Source organism: Salmo salar, chromosome ssa22 (assembly GCF_905237065.1).
Source record: "Salmo salar chromosome ssa22, Ssal_v3.1, whole genome shotgun sequence".
Lineage (NCBI taxonomy): Eukaryota > Metazoa > Chordata > Actinopteri > Salmoniformes > Salmonidae > Salmo > Salmo salar.
Window position 1 is genome coordinate 22,520,067 of NC_059463.1, and position 23,568 is coordinate 22,543,634.

General features: G+C 41.4%; 2 protein-coding genes and 1 long non-coding RNA gene across 6 annotated transcripts; 2 read left to right on the forward strand and 1 right to left on the reverse strand.

Annotated features, from left to right (window-relative positions):
• Positions 1 to 4,580: 4,580 nt before the first annotated feature.
• LOC106594705 (small ubiquitin-related modifier 3) lies at positions 4,581 to 5,628 on the forward strand. The gene has a single exon (XM_045705675.1). It carries the CDS (start codon positions 4,686 to 4,688, stop codon positions 5,025 to 5,027), a length of 342 nt encoding a protein of 113 aa, XP_045561631.1. The 5' UTR covers positions 4,581 to 4,685; the 3' UTR covers positions 5,028 to 5,628.
• Positions 5,629 to 11,813: 6,185 nt separating this feature from the next.
• On the reverse strand, positions 11,814 to 13,261 carry LOC106581484 (uncharacterized). Of its 2 annotated transcripts, none has more exons than XR_001323112.2 (3): positions 12,680 to 13,261; positions 12,369 to 12,437; positions 11,814 to 12,000 (listed from the first exon to the last, which is right to left on the reverse strand). It is a non-coding gene; the product is annotated as an uncharacterized lncRNA (long non-coding RNA). The 2 variants fall into 2 exon arrangements; XR_001323114.2 differs by having other exon boundaries at positions 12,369 to 12,467.
• LOC123723999 (complement decay-accelerating factor) lies at positions 12,991 to 21,050 on the forward strand. Of its 3 annotated transcripts, none has more exons than XM_045705674.1 (9): positions 12,991 to 13,075; positions 13,886 to 14,071; positions 14,208 to 14,310; positions 17,112 to 17,182; positions 17,366 to 17,551; positions 17,823 to 17,906; positions 18,074 to 18,151; positions 18,323 to 18,400; positions 20,046 to 21,050. In XM_045705674.1, exons 2-9 carry the CDS (start codon positions 13,945 to 13,947, stop codon positions 20,081 to 20,083), a joined length of 765 nt encoding a protein of 254 aa, XP_045561630.1. In that variant the 5' UTR covers positions 12,991 to 13,075; positions 13,886 to 13,944; the 3' UTR covers positions 20,084 to 21,050. The 3 variants fall into 3 exon arrangements, with proteins under 3 accessions (XP_045561630.1, XP_045561629.1, XP_045561628.1); XM_045705672.1 differs by lacking the exon at positions 12,991 to 13,075 and adding an exon at positions 13,357 to 13,693; XM_045705673.1 differs by lacking the exons at positions 12,991 to 13,075; positions 18,074 to 18,151 and adding an exon at positions 13,350 to 13,693.
• Positions 21,051 to 23,568: the final 2,518 nt, after the last annotated feature.

The following is a 23,568-nucleotide window of genomic DNA, read 5'->3' on the forward strand; positions in this document are numbered from 1 at the left end:
GATTGAGGTCTGGACTTTGACTAGGCCATTCCAAGACATTTAAATGTTTCCCCATAAACCACTCAAGTGTTGCTTTAGCAGTATGCTTAGGGTCATTGTCCTGCTGGAAGGTGAACCTCCATCCCAGTCTCAAATCTCTGGTAGACTGAAACAGGTTTCCCTCAAGAATGTCCCTGCGCCATCCATCATTCCTTCAATTCTGACCAGTCTCCCAGTCCCTGCCGATGAAAAACATCCCCACAGCATGATGCTGCCACCACCATGCTTCACTGTGGGGATGGTTTTCTCGGGGTGATGAGAGGTGTTGGTTTGCGCCAGACATAGCATTTTCCTTGATGGCCAAAAAGCTACATTTTTGTTTCATCTGACCAGAGTACCTTCTTCCATAAGTTTGGGGGAGTCTCCCACATGCCTTTTGGTGAACACAAAATGTGTTTGCTTATTTTTTTCTTTAAAGCAATGGCTTTTTTATGGCCACTCTTCCGTAAAGCCCAGCTCTGTGGAGTGTGCGTCTTAAAGTGGTCCTATGGACAGATACACCAATCTCCGCTGTGGAGCTTTGCAGTTCCTTCAGGGTTATCTTTGGTCTCTTTGTTGCCTCTCTGATTAATGCCCTCCTTGCCTGGTCCGTGAGTTTTGGTGGGCGGCCCTCTGTTGGCAGGTTTTTGTGATGCCATATTCTTTCAATTTTTTAATAATTGATTTAATGGCGCTCCGTGGGATGTTCAAAGTTTGGGATATTTTTTTTATAACCCAACCCTGATCTGTACTTCTCCACAACTTTGTCCCTGACCTGTTTGGAGAGATCCTTGGTCTTTATAGTGCCGCTTGCTTGGTGGTGCCCCTTGCTTAGTGGTGTTGCAGACTCTGGGGCCTTTCAGAACTGTTACGTGGAGTGTAACAGGGGAACTCAAGAGCAGACTCAGACGAGGAGACTGGGATGAAGTAACCAAGGTAACCAAGGAGAGGAAAACAGTGTCAGGATATGAATAGTAACAAACGGCTAGAAACGTAGACTGACTGAGCAGAGATTACGATCTGGCAGCGTGGAGTATTTGTAGAGGTCTTTATTATGGAACAGGTTGCAGCTGGTGGGGATCTGCTCTGACTCCAGCACACCTGTTTCCGCCCACACAATCACACAGAGACAGAGAGAGAGGGAGAGTACTGGGGGAGTGGCGGCAGGTCAAGGAGACACAGGGTAAGCAGTAGAAGGCGAGTGACACAGAACAGGTGTACATATACTGAGATCATGTGACAGATCATGTGACACTTAAATAAAGTTCACCTGTGTGCAATCTAACTAATTATGTGACTTCTAAAAGGTAATTGCTTGCACCAGATCTTATTTTAGGGGCTTCATAGCATAGGGAGTGAACACATATGCACGCACCACTTTTCCGTAAAAAACTATTTTTAACAAGTTATTTTGGGGATTTCCCTTCACCAATTTTGACTATTTTGTGTATGTCCATTACATGAAATCCAAATAAAAATCTATTTAAATTACAAGTTGTAATGCAACAAAATGGGAAAAACGCCAAAGGGGATGAAAACTTTTGCAAGGCACTGTACTCAACATTTTTTGGGACAAAACCATCAGTAGGCCTAGAGTTAAAAATGCAATGGAAACCCATTAACTTTTTATTCGGTACATGAGAATTTAACGACAAAAGTTATTTTTATGTGCACTACATATTTAAATAGACTTTTATCTGCAACAAGTAATTTGATGGAAACAACTCTGATGGGAAAATGCGCATATTGTTTTTATGCAGATTTTAGAATATTTGCACGAAAATCTGTCACCAATTGAATGGAAACCTAGCTATAAACACCATAAAGACTCAGGCAACTGCGCGAGTCCAGTGTTACTTTGATTATGCCTGCACATCATGGTTCACCAGCAGCCCCAAACATCTGAAGAATAAGCTACAGACCATAACACGCTTGTAAGAATTTAAACTTAAACTCCCCCTTATAAACTCAGCAAAAAAGAAACATCCCTTTTTCAGGACCTTGTCTTTAAAAGATAATTCGTAAAAATCCAAATAACTTCACAGATCTTCATTGTAAAGGGTTTAAACACCGTTTCTCATGCATGTTCAATGAACCATAAACAATTAACGAACATGCACCTGTGGAACGGTCATTAAGACACTAACAGTTTACAGACGGTAGGCAATTACGGTCACAGTTATGAAAACTTAGGACACTAAAGAGGCCTTTCTACTGACTCTGAAAAACACCAAAAGAAAGATGCCCAGGGTCCCTGCTCATCTGCGTGAATGTGCCTTAGGCATACTGCAAGGAGGCATGAGGACTGCAGATGTGGCCAGGGCAATGAATTGCAATGTCTGTACTGTGAGACACCTAAGACAGCTCTACAGGGAGACAGAACGGACAGCTGATCGTCCTCACAGTGGCAGACCACATTAAAAACACCTGCACAGGATCGGTACATCCGAACATCACATCTGCAAGACAGGTACAGGATGGCAACAACAACTGCCTGAGTTACACCAGGAACGCACAATCCCTCCATCAGTCCTCCAGAGGACTGTCCGCCTCATTACGGACAGTCCTCCAGACTGTCCGCAATGAGGCTGTAGGTAGCCTAGTGGTTAGAGCGTTGGACTAGTAACTGAAAGGTTGCAAGATCGAATCCCTGAGCTGACAAGGTAAAAAAACTGTCGTTCTGCCCCTGAACAAGGCAGTTAACCCACTGTTCCAAGGCCGTCATTGGAAAAAATTATTTGTTCTTAACTGACTTGCCTAGTTAAATAAAGATTTAAAAAATGAACAAATCAGTCCAGAGAGGCTGGACTGAGTGCTTGTAGGCCTGTTGTAAGGCAGGTCCTCACTAGACATCACCTGCAACAATGTTGCTAATGAGCACAAACCCACCGTCACTGGACCAGACAGGACACTGGCAAAAAAGTGCTCTTCACTGACGAGTTGTGGTTTTATCTCACCAGGGTTTATGGTCGGATTCGCGTTTATCGTCGAATGAGTGTAACACGAGGCCTGTACTCTGGAGCGGGATCGATTTGGAGGTGGAGGGTCCGTCATGGTCTGGGGCGGTGTGTCGCATCATCGGACTGAGCTTGTTGTCATTGCAGGCAATCTCAACGCTGTGCGTTACTGGGAGACATCCTCCTCCCTCATGTGGTACCCTTCCTGCAGGCTCATCCTGACATGACCCTCCAGCATGACAATGCCAGCAGCTATACTGCTCGTTCTGTGTGTTATTTCCTGCAAGACAGGAATGTCAGTGTTCTGCCATGGCCAGCGAAGAGCCCGGATCTCAATCCCATTGAGCACATCTGGGACCTGTTGGATCGGAGGGTGAGGGCTAGGGCCATTTCCCCCCATAAATGTCCGGGAACTTACAGTCAGAGTGGGGTAACATCTCACAGCAAGAACTGGCAAATCTGGTGCAGTCTATGAGAAGATGCACTGCAGTACTTAATGCAGCTGGTGGCCACACCAGGTACTGACTGTTACTTTGGATTTTGACCCCCCCCTTTGTTCAGGGACACATTATTCCATTTCTGTTAGTCACATGTCTGTGGAACTTGTTCAGTTTATGTCTCAGTTGTTGAACCTTGTTATGTTCATACAAATATTTACACGTTAAGTTTGCTGACAATAAACGCAGTTGACAGTGAGAGGATATTTTTTTTTTGCTGAGCTAAACTTATCTGGAGGTGGAGCATTTTGTTGGTCTTTATCTATGTAATTGTATATGTATTTCGGGAAAAAAAATAGGGATTACGTAGGAAATAAGTCACCGACTTTATTGTGCAATCCTGCAATCCACTTAAAAATAAATACACACACATTAAAATGTATTACTGACAAATAAAATCAATCAATTGATCAATCCAAACTGTGCAGCGCTCATTTGATGAATGAAAAGAGACATCTGTTATAAAAAAACTAAAAGTTTAATGACATTTAGAGATTGTCCAATCAAGCCTTCGATACTGGGTAGGCCTTCAAGGTAGGGATGGATGTATTTTCTCTCTGTTGAGATTGACAGTCTATTTATTGTGGTGCTGAAAACACAAAATGATATTGAAGTGCCCGAAGTTGGTAGGTATGCTTTGTTTATTGGTTATCTGGTGCATTGGCACAGAAACATGTTTGTGGCATACAGTACCATTCAAAAGTTTTAGAACACCTACTCATTCAAGGGTTTTTCTTTATTTGTTCTATTTTCTACATTGTAGAATAATACAGTCGTGGCCAAAAGTTTTGAGAATGATACAAATATTAATTTCCAAAGTTTGCTGCTTCAGTGTCTTTAGATATTTTTGTCAGATGTTACTATGGAATACTGAAGTATAATTACATGCATTTCATAGGTGTCAAAGGCTTTTATTGACAATTACATGAAGTTGATGCAAAGAGTCAATATTTGCAGTGTTGACCCTTCTTTTTCAAGACCTCTGCAATCCGCCCTGGCATGTTGTCAATTAACTTCTGGGACATATCTTGACTGATGGCAGCCCATTCTTGCATAATCAATGCTTGGAGTTTGTCAGAATTTGTGGGGTTTTGTTTGTCCACCCGCCTCTTGAGGAAACAGAAGACCGAGAGAGTTGGGGGGGAAAAAAAGCGCAAACATTTAGCAATCTGGCTATAAATTAGTAAATCTCAGAGCATTAACTAGCTACACAATGTCTGAAGAAAAGCCAAAGGAAGGAGTGAAGACTGAAAACGACCACATCAACCTAAAGGTTGCGGGTCAAGATGGGTCAGTAGTCCAGTTCAAAATTAAACGGCATACTCCGCTCAGCAAGCTGATGAAGGCGTACTGCGAAAGACAGGGTTTGTCAATTAGACAGATACGGTTTAGATTTGACGGACAGCCAATCAACGAGACCGACACACCTGCACAGCTTGAGATGGAAGACGAGGATACCATTGATGTATTTCAACAACAGACCGGAGGAGGGTCCTTCCTCTCGGAGGCTTCTCTTAAAGGCGTATGGACCCCTCTGAGTCTCCTCTCCCTCTGAGGACAGAAACACAGTTGAAGAGCAGCAACTTTTATTTTTTTATTATTAAATAATTGTTCCGCTTGTTTTTTGTTGTTGTTGTATTTTGTGATCGATCTGCTCGTAGCCATGGTCTTATCCTTTTCATGATCGCAAGCTGGATTTCATGCCACCAATTCACAAATGTCTTGTTTATATTCGTATTTTGGATGGACTATAAACTGCTTGTAGTCATGTTTTGGAGAATGTGTGTTTGTCCCGTGTGTGAAACAATGGGGGGGGGTTCTACTCATTCAGGATTTGTCCCAAATGGCACCCTATTCCTCTCCACTACACTAAACAAACTAGTGCACTATAGGGTGCCATTTTGGGACATGTATTAAATCTACCATAGGTTGAGGGACTTGAACAGGTCTCATAATATGCAAATGATATGTGTATTTTTTTTTTTTTTTAGGTATTTTTTTTGGGTCTGCTGTTAAGTACATTTTGCGAAATATACAGTCCAAGTGATCAATTGTCATTTTTAAACCTGTACAATGTGTTGAAGGAATATTGTAAAATGGGGGTGCTCTACCGCTGGTGCCATTATGATTGAATTGCTGTGTCTCTCTGGAACAAAGGCTAAACAGAAACGCCTATGAAAGAAAAGTTTCAGGTCTATTTTTTCAACGTCGCTTGAAAGGATTCGACTTACCTTTCACAAGTCTTGTTTGGTTTCCAATTTGTAAGTCGCTCTGGATAAGAGCGTCTGCTAAATGACTTAAATGTAAATGTAAATGATTGAGCACAATTTCTCAATGGGATTAAGGTCTGGGGAGTTTCCTGGCCATGGACCCAAAATATCGATGTTCTGTTCCCCGAGCCACTTAGGTATCACTTTTGCCTTATGGCAAGGTGCTCCATCATGGGGCCTCCTGGGTGGCACAGTAGTCTGTGCCACCAGAGACTCTGGGTTTGAGCCCAGGCTCTGTCGCAGCCGGCCGCGACCGGGAGGTCCATGGGGCGACGCACATTTGGCCCAGCGTCGTCCGTGTTAGGGAGGGCTTGGCCCGGCAGGGATATCCTTGTCTCATTGCGCACTAGCGACTCCTGTGGCAGGCCGGGCGCAGTGCATGCTGACCAGGTCGCCAGGTGTACGGTGTTTCCTCTGACACATTGGTGCAGCTGGCTTCCGGGTTGGATGTGCGTTGTGTCAAGAAGCAGTGCGGCTAGGTTGGGTTGTGTTTCGGAGGACGCATGGCTCGAGACCGTCGCCTCTCCCGAGTTGTACGGGAGTTGCAGCGATGAGACAAGACTAACTACTACCAATTGGATACCACGAAATTGGTGAGAAAAAAGGGGTAAAAAACAATACAAAAATGCTCCATCAAGCTGGAAAAGGCATTGTTCGTCACCAAACTGTTCCTGGATAGTTGGGAGAAGCTGCTCTCAGAGGATGTGTTGGTACCGTTCTTTATTCATGGCTGTGTTCTTAGGCAAAATTGTGAGTGAGCCCACACCCTTGGCTGAGAAGCAACCCCACACATGAATGGTCTCAGGATGCTTTACTGTTGGCATGACTGATGGTAGCGCTCACCTTGTCTTCTCTGGACAAGCTTTTTTCCGGATGCCCCTAACAATCGGAAAGGGGATTCATCAGAGAAAATGACTTTACCCCAGTCCTCAGCAGTCTAATCCCTGTACCTTTTGCAGAATATCAGTCTGTCCCTGATGTTTTTTGCTGGAGAGAAGTGGCTTCTTTGCTGCCCTTCTTGACAACAGGCAATCCTCCAAAAGTCTTCCACTCACTGTGCTTGCAGATGCACTCACACCTGCCTGCTGCCATTCCTGAGCAAGCTCTGTACTGGTGGTGCCCCGATCCCGCAACAAGTAATCTAACAAATTCACAACAACTACCTTATACACACAAATGTGAAGGGATGAATAAGAATATGTACATATAAATATATGGATGAGCGATGGCGTGCGGCATAGGCAAGATTTAGTAGATGGTGTAGAATACAGTATATACATATGAGATGAGTAATGTAGGATATGTAAACATTATTTTAGTGCCATTATTTAAAGTGACACCACTATGTAAACATTATTAAAGTGACACATTTATTAAGTCTGTTTATTTAAGTGACCAGAGATTTGAGTCTGTATGTTGGCAGCAGCCACTCAATGTTAGTGATGGCTGTTTATCAGTCTGATGGCCTTGAGATAGAAGCTGTTTTTCAGTTTCTCGGTCCCACCTTTGATGCACCTGTACTGACCTTGCCTTCTGGATGATAGCGGGGTGAGCAGGTAGTGGCTCGGGTGGTTGTTGTCCTTGATGTTCTTTTTGGCCTTCCTGTGACATCAGGTGCTGTAGGTGTCCTGGAGGACAGGTAGTTATCCCCGGTGATGCGTTGTGATGCTACCCTCTGGAGGCAAGACAGTTAAGAACAAATTCTTATTTACAATGACGGCCGAAGAACAGTGGGTTAACTGCCTTGTTCAGGGGCAGAAAAACAGGTTTTTACCTTGTCAGCTCAGGGATTCGATCTAGCAACCTTTCGGTTACTGGCCCAATGCTCTAACCACTAGGCTACCTGCCACGGTTGAGGGCAGTTGAGGGCGGTGCAATTGCTGTACCAGGCGATGATACAGCCCGACAGGATGCTCTCAATTGTTCGTGAGTGTTTTAGATGACAAGCCAAATTTCTTCAGCCTCCTGAGGTTGAAGAGGCGCTGTTGCGCCTTCTTCACCATGCTGTCTGTGTGGGTGGGTACTTTGGTGTTAAATGCTGAGCTGTAGTCAATGAACAGCATTCTTACATAGGTATTCCTCTTGTCCAGATGGGATAGGGAAGTGTGCAGTGTGATGGCGATTGCATCGTCTGTGGACCTATTGGGGCAGTAAGCAAATTGGAGTGGGTCGAGGGTATCAGGTAGGGTGGAGGTGATATGGTCCTTGACTAGTCTCTTAAAGCACTTCATGATGACAGAAGTGAGTGCAATTGGGCGATAGTCATTTAGTTCAGTTACCTTAGCTTTCTTGGGAACAGGAACAATGGTGGCCATCTTGAAGCATGTGGGGACAACAGACTGGAATAGGGATTGGTTGAATATGTCTGTAAACACACCAGCCAGCTGGTCTGCGCCAGAGGTCGACCGATTATGATTTTTCAACGCCGATACCGATTATTGCTGGACCAAAGGGGCCGATGCCGATTAATCTGCCATTTTTTTAAATTTGTATTTATTTATTTGTAATAATGACAATTACAACAATACTGACTGAACACTGTTATTTTAACTTAGTATAATAACTAAATAAAATGAATTTAGCCTCAAATAAATATTGAAACGTGTTCAATTTGGTTTAAATAATGCAAAAACAAAGTGTTGGAGAAGAAAGTAAAAGTGCAATATGTGCCATGTAAAAAAGCTAACGTTTAAGTTCCTTGCTCAGAACATGAGAGTCTTCAATATTCCCAGGTAAGAAGTTTTAGGTTGTAGTTATTATAGGAATTTTTCTCTCTATACCATTTGTATTTCATATACCTTTGACTATTGGATGTTCTTATAGGCACTGTAATATTGCCAGTGTAACAGTATAGCTTCCGTCTCTATCCTCACCCCTACCTGGGCTTGAACCAGGAACACATCGACAACAGCCACCCTCGAAGCATCGTTACCCATCGCTCCACAAAAGCCGCGGCCCGGGCAGAGCAAGGGGAACAACTACTTCAAGGTTACAGAGCGAGTGACGTCACCGATTGAAACGCTATTAGCGCGCACCCCGCTAACTAGCTATCTATTTCACATCGGTTACACCAGCCTAATCTCTGGAGTTGATAGGCTTGAAGTCATAAACAGCTCAAGGCTTGAAGTCATAAACAGCTCAATGCTTGTAGCACAGTGAAGAGCTGCTGGCAAACGCAAGAAAGTGCTGTTTGAATGAATGCTTACGAGCCTGCTGCTGCCTACCACCGCTCAGTCAGACTGCTCTATCAAATATCAAATCATAGACTTAATTATAACATAATAAACACACAGAAATACGAGCCTTAGGTCATTAATATGGTCAAATCTGGAAACTATCATTTTGAAAACAAAACGTTTATTCTTTCAGTGAAATATGGAACCGTTCCGTATTTTATCTAACGGGTGGCATCCATAAGTCTAAATATTCCTGTTACATTGCACAACCTTCAATGTTATGTCATAATTATGTAAAATTCTGGCAAATTAGTTCGCAACGAGCCAGGCGGCCCAAACTGTTGCATATACCCTGACTCTGCGTGCAATGAACACAAGAGAAGTGACACAATTTGCCTAGTTTAATATTGCCTGCTAACCTAGATTTCTTTTAACTAAATATGCAGGTTTAAAAAATATATACTGCTGTGTATTGATTTTAAGAAAGGCATTGATGTTTATGGTTAGGTACATTCGTGCGACGACTGTACTTTTTTTTTGCAAATGCGCAAATGCGCTTTTGTTAAATCTTCCCCCGTTTGGCGGCTGTCTTTGTTAGGAAGAAATAGTCTTCACACAGTTCGCAACGAGCTAGGCGGCCCAAACTGCTGCATATACCCTGACTCTGTTGCACGCAACGCAATAGAAGTGACACAATTTCCCTAGTTAAAATAAATTCATGTTAGCAGGCAATATTAACTAAATATGCAGATTTAAAAATATATACTTGTGTATTGATTTTAAGAAAGGCATTGATGTTTATGGTTAGGTACACATTGGTGCAACGACAGTGCTTTTTTCACGAATGCGCTTGTTAATTCACCCATTTGGCGAAGTAGGCTATGATTCAATGATAAATTAACAGGCACCGCATCGATTATATGCAACGCAGGACAAGCTATATAAACTAGTAATATCATCAACCATGTGTAGTTAACTAGTGATTATGTTAAGATTGATTGTTTTTTATAAGATACGTTTAATACTAGCTAGCACCTTATCTTGGCTCCTTGCTGCACTCGCATAACAGGTAGTCAGCCTGCCATGCAGTCTCCTCGTGGAGTGCAATGTAATCGGCCATGATCGGTGTCCAAAAATGCCGATTACCGATTGTTATGAAAACTTGAAAATCGGCCCTAATTAATCGGCCATTCCGATTAATCGGCCGACCTCTAGTCTGCGCATGCTCTGAGGATGCGGCTAGGGATGCCTTCTGGGCCGGCAGTCTTGCGAGGGTTAACACGTTTAAATGTTTTACTCACTTTGGCCAAGGAAAAGGAGAGCCCACAGGCTTTGGTACTGGGCCATGTCAGTGGCACTGTATTGTCCTCAAAGTGAGCAAAGAAGTTGTTTTATTTGTCTGGGAGGAAGAGATCGGTGTCCGCAACGGGGCTGGTTTTCTTTTTGTAATCCGTGATTGACTGTAGACACTGCCAGATACGTTTGAGCCGTTGAATTGCGACTCTACTTTGTCTCTATACTGACGCTTTGCTTGTTCGATTGCCTTGCGGAGGGAATAGCTGCACTGTTTGTATTCGGTCGTGTTTCCGGTCACTTTGCCATGATTAAAAGCGGTGGTTCGTGCTTTCAGTTTTGCGCAAATGCTGCCATCAATCCACGGTTTCTGGTTAGGGAAGGTTTTAATGGTCACAGAGTGAACGACATCTCCGATGCACTTGCAAACTAACTCGCTCACCAAGTCAGCGTATACATTAATGTTATTGTCTGAGGCTATCTGGAACATATCCCAGTCCATGTGATCGAAGCAGTCTTGAAGCATGGAATCCGATTGGTCAGACTAGTGTTGTATTGACCTGAGCACGGGCATATCCTGTTTTAGTTTCTGTCTATAGGCTGGGAGCAACAAAATGGAGTCATGGTCAGATTTGCCTAAGGCAGGGTGGGGGAGGGCTTTGTTTGCATCACGGAAGTTCGAGTAGCAATGATCCAGAAAGCTACCAGCTCTTGTCACGCATTCGATATGCTGATAGAATTTAGGAAGTATGGTTCTTAGGTTAGTTTTGTTAAAATCCCCAGCTGCAATAAATGCAGCCTCAGGATGTATGGTTTCCAGTTTACATAGATTCCAGTGAAGTTCTTTCAGGGCCTATGAGGGATCTGCTTGGGGGGTGGGGGGATATACATGGCTGTGACTATAATCGAAGAGAATTCCCTGGAAGATAATGCAGTCGGCATTTGATTGTAAGGAATTCTAGGTCGGGTGAACAAAAGGACTTGAGTTGTTGTTGTGTGATTACACCATGAGTCGTTAATCATAAGGCATACACCCCCGCCCTTCTTCTTACCAGAGAAGATGTTTGTTTCTATCGGCGCGATGCGTGAAGAAACCGGGTGGCTGTACTGACTCTGACAACATATCCCGAGTGAGCCATGTTTCCGTGAAACAGAGAATCTCTGATGTCTCTCTGGAAGGCAACTCGTGCCCTAATTTCGTCCACCTTGTTATCTAGCGATTGTACATTGGCGAGTAATATGCTCGGAAGCGGTGGATGGTGTGCTCGCCTTCTGAGTCTGACCAGTAGGCCGCTCTGTCCGCCTCTCCTGCGGCGACCGTGTTGTTTTTGATCAGCCTCTGGGATAAGATCGCATGTCCAGGGTGGAGGTCCGAACAAAGGATCCACTTTGGGAAATACGTATTCCTGGTCATAATGATGGTAAGTTGACATCGCTTTTATATCCAATAGTTCTTCCCGGCTGTATGTAATAACACTTGAGATTTTCTGGGCTAACAATGTAAGAAATAATACATTAAAAAAAACTAATTACTGCATAGTTTTCTAAGGACCTGAAGCGAGGCAACCATCTCTGTCGGCGCCATCTTGTTATGCGTCTGTTCCAATAAAATGTTTGACTCCCCGTACCTGTTTCTCGACTCCAGCGTCGGTCCTTACAAGTTTGTGATCTAGGCAGGCTACTGCTTGGGAAGGTCTCCCACTCAGAATTACGAGATGGGGAGGGGTGTGGGGGGAGGTTGACCTCAGGTCTCCCCACTGGAAGCCCAAGGTAGGGGGAGCGTGGGAATCTATGAAATAGCGCACCTTTAACTTTGTACAGTATTAATGCAATTAGTAAAATCAGTCACACTACGAAATGCTACCAAATAAACCACAATTCATTCATAATACTATAACTATATAGTTTCACAGACATATTGCATTTTTGGGGGGGTTTGTGCGAAATCGTTTTTGTATATACTTTTATATCGTTTTAAATGTTATGATTATTTATTTGTGTTGTTCCAAATGTCTGAATAGAAATTACAGTTAGTGCAGAATGGTGCTTTTTTTTGTATGGGGCTGAAGGGTGGGTTCGCTCAGGGAGCCAAATCAGCTAGAACCGCCACTGCTGTCAGGGATATTTCTTCTATAGACAATCAATCAATCTACTTACCATGGCAACGGTGCTGTTTTGGAGACATCTCCAAGAGTTTAGGGGAGGATACGCCCTAGATTTCTCCAACTGTGGAAAAAAAGCTCAGCTATTCCTATGCTGGAAATGGAAAATAGTTATTATCGTTTGATAGATTTCTTCCAATGAATTCCTGTCACTCAGAATGGAAGTCTGTATACTTGTTCCCATGCCCTTATTTTGAATTATACATTAACCATACCAATGTAACGTTATGTTCATACACGAGCAAATGATAAGGAGGACTGTGCGCTCGGATGCTGAAGGGGAAGCAGGAGTCCGTGCTCGAGTACCTTGAGTTGATGTCCTCTGGACACGCCGCCACCGTATAAGATCATTGTCCAGCCAACACATGAACGTCCTACCATCAATAAATGAATTATTTTTGATTTTTTTGTTTCGTTTTTAAAGCGTTTGAGGTTCTTCATGTAAGGAAAAGCTCTATATAAAATACATATATTATTAATGACCATTGTAATATGCGAAGTATACAAACATAGAGCATATGGGGAGTTTAACAAAGCCTGCCCAAATCCCTGACCTCTATCCTGTGCAGTTTCAAGCGCATGAAGCACAATAAGACACGTTGACAGATCAAGTGCATCATGTATCTTCAGTTGAGCCAACCGAAACTCAAACTTGTCCACAGGTCACAAGGCAGGGGAGGATGGAATCTATTCAGTGATATGGTCAGTTAACTCATAGCTATCTCCACTTCAGTCAAAATTACAAAATTACATGAACTCCATTTTCTCCTTAATTAATGATTAATTATAATACTGTATTATTAGGTTATCACTTGTAAGTTATTATTGAGGAGTAGCTCTGGGCAACTCTGCGCATGGTGTTACGGGCGTCACAAGTTACCACAGCCACAAAGTCATACACCATATCTTCTTAAAATGTGATTCATATCATTACCCTAACCATAACCAATATGCTAACCTTATTCCTAACCCTACCCAAAAAGCACATTTTGGTTTTAAGGATTTATTTACGATACGGTTGTGTATTGACTTTGTGGGTGTGGTAACTACTGGAAACCCCGTTTTAGGTGAACAGGGTTTCCATGGTTGCTGGAAAGTGAAAATATCTTCAAGCGACAGTTGAAGTCGTCCATGGACTGGTTGGTACTGATTAGACAGCCAGCTTGATAGTGCCAACAACATCAGAGAGAACTTGTTAGATCGAGAGACCGACTTGTCTTCACATAAAATCAACTTTTAAAAGGACAGCCAGTATAATGTTTTATTCAAATTCATGGACTAAGTGCTTGATATGCCTTATCTTTATAGCAAGTGGAAATGGTGAGTAAGTTTCTAGCCATGGTAACGTTAACATGGTAACGTTACTCTACAGTAACCGTTTGCTAGCTAACGTTTATACAAGTTTTAACTTAATGTTTTGGTTACAAATAGACACTTTGCTAACTTGAGCTGGCCAACGTAACTCTCATTGTGTGTGGAGTTGACATATTCTACTATATCATATCCTCACAGCCGAGTGTCCCAAACCTCAAGTAGAGGGAAATGTTGTTCTAACGAATGATGCGCTATTAATGAACGATTTTCCGGAGGGGAAGGAAGCCACTTTTGAGTGTGCCAACGGCTACTTGAAAGAGCAAGGATCTGAAAGAATCACCTGCACGAGTGGAAAGTGGAGCACGCTCGAATTAACCTGCAAAAGTATGCGGCAAAATACAAGCACTTTTCTCAGTTTTTCTGTCAAGTGCGATTTTTATTGTGTGTTTACGGTTGTTTGATTTATTTACTGTTGTTTGATTGTTTGTTGCTGGCGTTAACTTATGATTATTCATTTCAGAGAAGGACTGTGGTGCCCCCAGGGAGAAACCACATTTGAAATATGAGTTTGGTGAGGAAGGCACGCTTTTTGGTGCATCAGCAAGAGCAATCTGTGATAAAGGGTGAGTATGCTTCATCATGTATCTAATGTATCATCAGAGTATGTTAGAAATATTTTGCCAAAAGATTCAACGCCAGACAACCACCCCACCACCTCCAATAATGTATATATGAATTAGATGGCTGATAAGGGGTGCTGTGTTGAAGCCACCTTGCCTCCATCTTGGCACTCCCCCACTGCTGTAAAACATATTTTGGAATAGAGGTCGACCGATTAATTAGGGCCGATTTCAAGTTTTCATAACAAATCTGTAATCGGTATTTTTGGCCACCGATTTTTTTTGGTTTGTTACACCTTTATTTAACTAGGCAAGTCAGATTAAGAACACATTCTTATTTTCAATGACGGCCTAGGAACGGGGGTTAACTGCCTTGTTCAGGGGGGATTCGTTTTTGCAACCTTCCGGTTACTAGTCCAACGCTCTAACCACCTGCCTTACATTGCACTCCACGAGGAGCCTGCACGGCAGGCTGACTGCCTGTAACGCGAGGGCAGCAAGAAGCCAAGGTAAGTTGCTAGCTAGCATTAAACTTATCTTATAAAAAACTATCAATCTTAACATAATCACTAGTTAAACTAGTAATATCATAACCTATGTGTAGTTATCTAACGTGTCCTGCGTTGCATATAATCGATCGCGGAGCCTCTTCATTTCGCATCGAATCACAGCCTACTTCGACAAACGTGTGATGATTTAACAAGCGCATTTGCGAAAAAAAGCACTGTTGTTGCACCAATGTACCTAACCATAAACATCAATCTTTAAAATCAAAACAGAAGTATATGTTTTTAAACCTGCATATTTAGTTAATATTGCCTGCTAACATGAAATTGCGTCACTTCTCTTGCGTTCATTGCACGCAGAGTCAGGGTATATGCAACAGTTTGGGCCGCCTGGCTCGTTGCGAACTAATTTGACAGAATTTTACGTAATTATGACATAAAATTGAAGGTTGTGCAATGTAACAGGAATATTTAGACTTAGGGATGCCACCCGTTAGATAAAATATGCAACGGTTCCGTATTTCACTGAAAGAAAAAACGTTTTGTTTTCGAGATGATAGTTTCCGGATTCTACCATATTAATGACCTAAGGCTCGTATTTCTGTGTGTTTATTATATTATAATTAAGTCTATGATTTGATAGAGCAGTCTGACTGAGCGGTGGTAGGCACCAGCAGGCTCGTAAGCATTCATTCAAACAGCACTTTCGTGCGTTTTGCCAGCAGCTCTTGCTGTTTATGACTTCAAGCCTATCAACTCCCAAGATTAGGCTGGTGTAACCGATGTGAAATGGCTAGCTAGTTAGCGGGGAGCGCGCTAATAGTGTTTCAAACGTCACTCGCTCTGAGACTTGGAGTAGTTGTTCCCCTTGCTCTGCATGGGTAATGCTGCTTCGAGGGTGGCTGTTGTCGATGTGTTCCTGGTTCGAGCCCAGGTAGGAGCGAGGAGAGGGACGGAAGCTATACTGTTACACTGGCAATACTAAAGTGCCTATAAGAACATCCAATAGTCAAAGGTATATGAAATACAAATCGGATAGAGAGAAATAGTCCTATAATTCCTATAATAACTACAACCTAAAACTTGTTACCTGGGAATATTGAAGACTCATGTTAAAAGGAACCACCAGCTTTCATATGTTCCCATGTTCTGAGCAAGGCACATAAATGTTAGCTTTCTTACATGGCACATATTGCACTTTTACTTTCTTCTCCAACACTTTGTTTTTGCATTATTTAAACCAAATTGAACATGTTTCATTATTTATTTGAGGCTAAATTGATTTTATTGATGTATTATACTAAGTTAAAATAAGTGTTCATTCAGTATTGTTGTAATTGTCATTATTACAAATAAATAAAAATAAAAATCGGCCGATTAATCTGTATAGGCTTTTATTGATCCTCCAATAATCGGTATCGGCGTTGAAAAATCATAATCGGTCGACCTCTATTTTGGAAGGTATAGAAATGAATTTATTAAGATGAACTGAAACATATTAGCACGTTAAGGCAATTTTGATAACCAAATGTGATAAAGAAGCATGTTCCTACCCTTAAAACTGCGGAACAACTGTTTTAAAATCACAATTGGCCTCATGGTGAAATCCCTGAGCAGTTTTCTTCCTCTACAGTGACTGAGTTAGGAAGGGTGCCTGTATTTTTGTTGTGACTGTGTGTATTGATACACAATCCAAAGTTTTACTAATCTACCAATAGGAGCCCTTCTTTGTGGTCTTTGTTGTTAAATCTGTGCTTGAAATTCACTGCTCGACTGAGGGACCTTATATATAATTGTATGTGTGGGGTAGTCGTTTAAAAATAATGTAAACACTGCTATTGCACACAGAGTGAGTCCATGCAACTTATTATGTGACTTGTTAAGCACATTTTTAGTCCTGAACTTATTTAGGCTTGCCATAACATAAGGGTTGAATGCTTATTGTCTCAAGACATTTCAGCTTTTAATTAATTTACAAACATTTATAAAAACATAATTCCAACTTGACATTATGGGGTATTATGTGTAGATCAGTGACACAAAATCTCAATTTAATCAATTTTAAATTCAGGCTGTAGCACAACAAAAATTGGAAAAGGTCAAGGTGTGTGAATACTTTCTGAAGGCACTGTACTGTAGAATTGCATTCATTCCTATGGATGACTGCTCCTACTGGGGAGTGCAAATATGACCGACCGTAGGCTTCAAAACCTCTCAGTAGCCAATAGATGGCATAAGCAATTCAGGGTTTATATACATCATTGACCACCTCTCACATGCTCTCTCCCCCTCTTCTAGTTATCAGCTTACGGGCCCAAGTTACAGGCAGTGTTATGCCACAGGTTGGAGTGGAAGACCAAGATGTGATGGTAATTCTCCCATATTTGCCATTGACACACTTGGACATCTATGCATGACTCCCTGTCAAAGAATGACTCCCTGTCAAAGCATGACTCCTTGTCAAAATAAAGGTTAAATAAAATGAAAATAAGGCATTGAACTTGTTTGAAGAAAGACCACAAATATAATGCACCCATGTATGTCTTCCTCAGTGGTAACTTGTAATAAACCTCCTGAGATAATGAATGGCACGATCACAGAGAAGCCTGGCGAAGAGTTCCCAGAGTACGGTGGTGTCATACACTACTCCTGTAATGAAGGTTACACCCTCATTGGAAACAAATCAATTGAGTGCAATGAAGATGGTGAATACAACTCATTACCTCCTGAATGTAAAGGTATGGATTCCATTTATGTTTGATCAATTATCTGCCAACTGTTATGGGTTATATGCTTTAACAGAGGATACATTATAAACAGTTCAAGTTAATCAATTTGTTGTAGATCCGCCTTCACCCTACATCTAGACACTGCAGGCATGCATCAGACTATGATAAGGAACATTGTCATTGATCTTCCTTCTGTAAATCCCTGTCAGTGTCATATGTAACAGTGGTGTACACATGAAGGTGCAATACTGAATAACCATTGTACATTTCTATTTCATAGATGTCAATGACATTCCTTTGAAACCAACAGCAACTATTTCAATAACAACAACAACATCATCGACTGTTCAACCCACAATACGAGGTAGATGAAATCCAAGTAAATCTATCCCAGTGTAATCAAGGGCTTGATTATTAGTTTAATTTGGTATTTGCAGTTTCAGGGAGTAACAGTGGTGTACACTTATTAAAAATGAAAGCACTGCATGAAGGTGCAATACTGAATAACCATTGTACATTTCTATTACATAGATGCCAATGACATTCCTTTGAAACCAACAGCAATTATTTCAACAACAACATCATCGACTGTTCCACCCACAATACGAGGTAGAGGACATTTAATTAATCAAATCTATCCCAGTGTAATCAAGGGCTTGATTATTAGTTTAATTTGGTATTTGCAGTTTCAGGGAGTAACAGTGGTGTACACTTATTAAAAATGAAAGCACTGCATGAAGGTGCAATACTGAATAACCATTGTACATTTCTATTTCATAGATGTCAATGACATTCCTTTGAAACCAACAGCAATTATTTCAACAACAACATCATCGACTGTTCCACCCACAATACGAGGTAGAGGAAATCCAAGTAAATCTATCCCAGTGTAATCAAGGGCTTGATTATTAGTTTAATTTGGTATTTGCAGTTTCAGGGGAGGAATTATGGCATTGGGGAACATGACACCAATGCAGCTACTGGTGAGTTAAGTTGATTCAAGTGATTATTATTAGATTATTATTTTGTAGTATATTTTGCTAGCTCATACTTCACAAAATAATACTGAATCTCTCTTTCAGAGAATGCAGCAGTTGTGGGAATTGTGATCAGCACTGTCATAGGTAAGAATTCCATCATTTGAAACAATCACAAGTGAGAGGGGGGGATATTTGTTTCTAATACACTTTTTGATGAAGAAGCTGTTGAGTTCAAAGATATGTTCTAACTAAACTGGGTACTTTGTTTTATACTGTACTGGGGAAACATTCCCTTCTGTAGCCCATCAGGAATTTCCTCCACATTACTTGATTTGTTACACTAGTAAGCCTAGTTAAACTGCCTACTTTCAAATGTTTATATGTTTATCAGATTTGTGTTACACTTTCTCTTGACCATTTGAAGATCATTCAGTGGACTAATGATTGATTCTTTATCTTTTGCAGTTGCACTTATTGTGCTGTTCATACTGTATCGTTCTTATAAGAGGAAAGGGTGAGAACCTACATTTAATAATTTATCTTTCTAGAAAATAGTCCATGATTAAGCACGATTACACCTACAACTAAATCACAGATATTATTTTCCTCTTACTAACTATACTGTATGTGCATTAACCAAAGCTTCTGGCAACGGACTTACACCGTCATTAAATAAACAAATTACTTGGATAAACTAGGCGTACGGTTGGCTAATTAATTGACCTAAACAATATTTGTTAACAAAACTTTATTTACATAACCCATCAACTAACATTCAGTCTGGCCATGGGAATTTATACTGTATTTATGTATTCCCTACAGTATCCGGGATTTGCATGATCAAACTTTTTGCTGGAAACTTCTCCAACTTGCTCCTGTACATGCTATGGTTGCTTTTCCCTGTTTTGGCCAATCTGCTAAAGCTTGACATTTTTCCTGCTGTGTGTTGAAAAATCAAGGAAGTAAGGAAATCCTTTGCTAAGGCACTCTCGGACAGTCTTATTGGCTTTGAAAAAGATAATAGAGTATGTTGTTCTAAAGGGAGGTGGGCTAGTAGGCTAGGCCTACCATACACAGTGCTGAGCTGACCAGCTTTCTAACTGCCTACCACACTGGAACACAAACTACCCAACTAAACACTGCTAAAATACTGAGATTGGCATGCAGAATATATTTCTTTACTGCACTATTACATGTAAACATGGTAATCCTGACAAAATGTCATTGTTTGAAAATGATACATAGCTCGTACCAGATGGGAGAAGACCCAAGTCGAACAAATGAATTATTACAATTTCAAAATAACTAAAGTTGAATGCCTACCCAAGGTACCTACAGTTCATACATATCATTATATTAAAACCATTATTCAAAAATATGTTCACTGTCTTTTAACCAAAGTCTCACTCATGACTATACGGTTTGTGTTTGTCTTTGAGCTTGAGTAATCTAAATAGTGACACTATTGTTAAAACTGCTCTGCTGAGTCAATGCTTGGTCTAAAATGTCTCATTCCTTTCCAGGGCTCAGACTGCACCTATCTGCTAGTCTGCATCTGTAGCCTTGAAAAGAAGTGCCAGCAGGTTGTTCCTCTGATCATTCCCTGGTTGGACAAAGCCATTTCATTTACAGTGCCCTTATGAATGTGGCATTACTGAATGGAAGTTATAATTGCACTTTTTATTAAGTTTTATTTGAAAGTCAGTTCAGCAGAAATGTTTTAACCCAATGTTCGAAAACCAGTATTTAAATCTTGCTCTTGTTGTGTGGGCAGAAGCCCCTGTAATAAGATTAGTGCACTAAACAAAATGTATGATTGAGGAAATCCCCAGGCTGATAGTTACTGACAATTTCTAAATGTGTGCTTACTGATCGTGGCTCACAGGAAAATAACAGTAAGGGACAGTTTCCTGGACCCAGGTTAAGCCTACAGCGCTGTATTCCTTTTCAAGTAGGCTTAATCTGGGTCCAGGAAACCAGCTCTTCATGTTCATTTCCTGCAGCCCCAAATGTCACAAAATAATGTCAATCTTATTTACTTAGAGGTTTTGTACTTTGATTTTATAGTGTGTATTGTGTGATTTAAGAGATCAAATAATTTTTTATGATAACTGCCTTTTCTCCTTCTTTGAGACACATTTGTGTAAATATGAAAGTATGTACATTGTCTAATAATCATGGTTGGGTAGGTTAATTTGTAAATGTAATCTTCTACAGTTACTATACTATATCCCAGAAATGTTCCTTATGCACAAAAAAGCTTATTTCTCTCAAATGTTGTGCATAAATTAGTTTACATCTAGGGTTGCCAACTTTTTCACTACCAAATAAGGGACAAAAGGTGGCGTGCCAGTGCACGATGCCATGGTGGTATGGGTATGGTGTTGTGTGAATGAATATACAGTGTATATTCATATTCAATTGGAAAGGCAAAACATTTCTATATTCCATTTAGCCTATAGCTTTACTAAAACTGTATCATTCTGTAAACTTATGTGAATAAACCTCAAAATAAATGATCAAAGAAATCACAATTTGGACTTTTACAGCAAAAAAAAACTTTTAAAATGCAAAAGAGGAAAAGAGGGGCATGAGTCACTCACCAAGTCGACATATTTTTTGCTGCTCTTGACTGATTCATGCAGTCCTTCCTCCTCTTGCATAGCCAGAGAGAAGTCATTACATGACAAGTCACAGTTCACAGATATTTGAAGTTCATTTTTGATCAGCTCTGTGCTACATTGGTTTCTTGAGTCTGACCATTTAATGGTCATCAGACAGAAAATCCTCTCTACAAAGACATTTGAGTCTGGCACATGAAGGACAAATGAGACAATCCTGAACATGTTGATCAAGTTGGCTTTCCTTAGGTTTTGGAAAACTGCCACCTACTTCTCACTGGTGGTCCATACTGACTGTCTCTGTCATTTTGAGGGCAACCACCACCTGCTCCAGGTCAGTGAAGGAGAGCTCCTCATAGAGGCTGATAAGTTTCACCATTACATGTTCTGGTTAGAAATCAAACCACTTGTCAATGTATGTAATGACAGTGTGATAAGATAATTATCTAATATGGGTAAATTAATCAATAATCCATCATTAAGTAGTAGTTATGAAGCATGGATAATTAATAATGAACGTTAGTCTCATAAAGGTCTAGTAGAGGCTGGAAAGGGAGAGAAATGTGTGTGTGTATTTAGAGATACCGGGAGGAGCCTTCAAGGCTCTCCTAATCTATGGGGAAAGGAACAGGCAGTGCTGGAACAGTGGTAGCAGGTCAAGGAAGAGATACTGTTCACCTACTGTCTGTGCGTATGTGTGTGCATAGGTTATCTACTTTTGGGTGTGGATGTGTGTGCGTAAGCAGAGAGATGATAAAATGAACATCTTTGTCATTTGCACCTCAGAACGTTCTCTGAATAAACTGTACAAGACCTTTTGCAGAAAGCTGAGTCCTTGCCTAATTATGAACCCAGTGTCTTACAAACCCTGGCTTATTGATTGTTAAATTTATAGCATAAGGATATAAAATTCCTTCATCACAGTGTAATAGAACTTCAAAGTCCTGTTGCTGCTTGGACCTTTGTGCTGACACTTGTTTGTCCATCAGCTGCTTGGTCTACTCAGAAAGAAAACTGTCCTGTTTCAACTGAAGCATCTTACATTTTGAACTTTTGGACTTCCTCGTAAGCATCTGTGATGCAGAGCGTTGTTTCCTCCAGCTTTTTTACAAGTTGGTCAAAAACACACCCACTTTGTGGAAAAAGCACAGCAGCTTCCGTTTTTTCTTCATACTCAAAAATACTATCCAGTGCCACAGGACAGGTCTCCCTAAGGGACCTGAAGTATGATGTAAGAGCTGGCCAGCTTTGCTGGAGACGATCGACAGCTGGACGAAGAGAGCCATCCTGTGCAAACGTTGAGGAATTTCACGCCACTCAGTGTCAACAAAAGCAAAAGAAAATGCACGCAGTTCCTCTCTTCGGGAAGCAGATACTGATAAGTGGCTGTAGATCTGTAAAACAATTGTCTCAATATCCACTGACCGCAGATCGCAAGCGTGCTTGCAGGCAGAATGAGCTATGCGAGCTGGGTAATTAGCTTTCAGAATGCGATTGTTGGCTCTGCTCAATAACTGGTAAACGGAGAGGTGTTTTCCAATTATGTCAGTGTCCGCAGTAGACGTCACGAAGAATGCACCGATATTGCTAGCACCTTTAGCTAGCGTGGCCTTGTGCATTTCTGTGGATGCATGCTGAGTTATGTCATTGTCCCCTTCATGGCCAATTGAGAATTCCCGACGCATAAAGTACAGAAAGTTTTCATCGAGTCACCACTGACATCCTTAACCCACGTCTTTTCTGCCTCACACTGTTTGTTGTAGCTGTAGGCATTACTTTTTTTGCAGGTTTATCCATATTTCCTTGATATGCCAAACCGACCGAACAATAACAGAAATTACTTAGCAGGAATTGGCGCGTTTACACGACACTGTGATTGGATGAATATATGGGACAAGGGGGGTCCCGTATGGGACAAACCAATTTAGCCCAATATAAGGGACATCCCGGCTAATACGGGACAGTTGGCAACCCTATTTACATCCCTGTTAGTGAGCATTTCTCCGTAGCCAGAAAATCCAGCCACGTGACAGGTGTGGCATATCAAGAAGCTGATTAAACGGCATGATCATTACACAGGTGCACCTTGTGCTGGGATAATAAAAGGACACTAAAATGTGCAGTTTTGTCACTCAACACAATGCCACAGATGTCTCAAGTTTTGAGGGAGCTTGCAATTGGCATGCTGACTGCAGGAATGTCCAACAGAGCTGTTTCCAGATAATTGAATGTCAATTTCTCTACCATAAGTCACCTCCAACATCGTTTTAGAGAATTTGGCAGTACATCCAACTGGCCTCACAACCGCAGACCACGTGTAACCACGCCGGCCCAGGACCTCCACATACGGCTCCTTCACCTGCGGGATTGTCTGATGAGGGGGAGTGGGGAAGCTGGGGAGTATTTCTGTCTGGAAAAAAAGCCC

Coding starts and splice junctions, on each gene's coding strand:
- LOC106594705 (XM_045705675.1), top strand. CDS start 4,686: ATGTCTGAAGAAAAGCCAAAGGAAGGAGTGAAGACTGAAAACGACCAC.
- LOC123723999 (XM_045705672.1), top strand. CDS start 13,630: ATGTTTTATTCAAATTCATGGACTAAGTGCTTGATATGCCTTATCTTT. Junction 14,311..17,111: donor AGAGCAATCTGTGATAAAGG/GTGAGTATGCTT, acceptor CCCCTCTTCTAG/TTATCAGCTTACGGGCCCAA. Junction 17,907..18,073: donor TGTTCAACCCACAATACGAG/GTAGATGAAATC, acceptor TCTATTACATAG/ATGCCAATGACATTCCTTTG.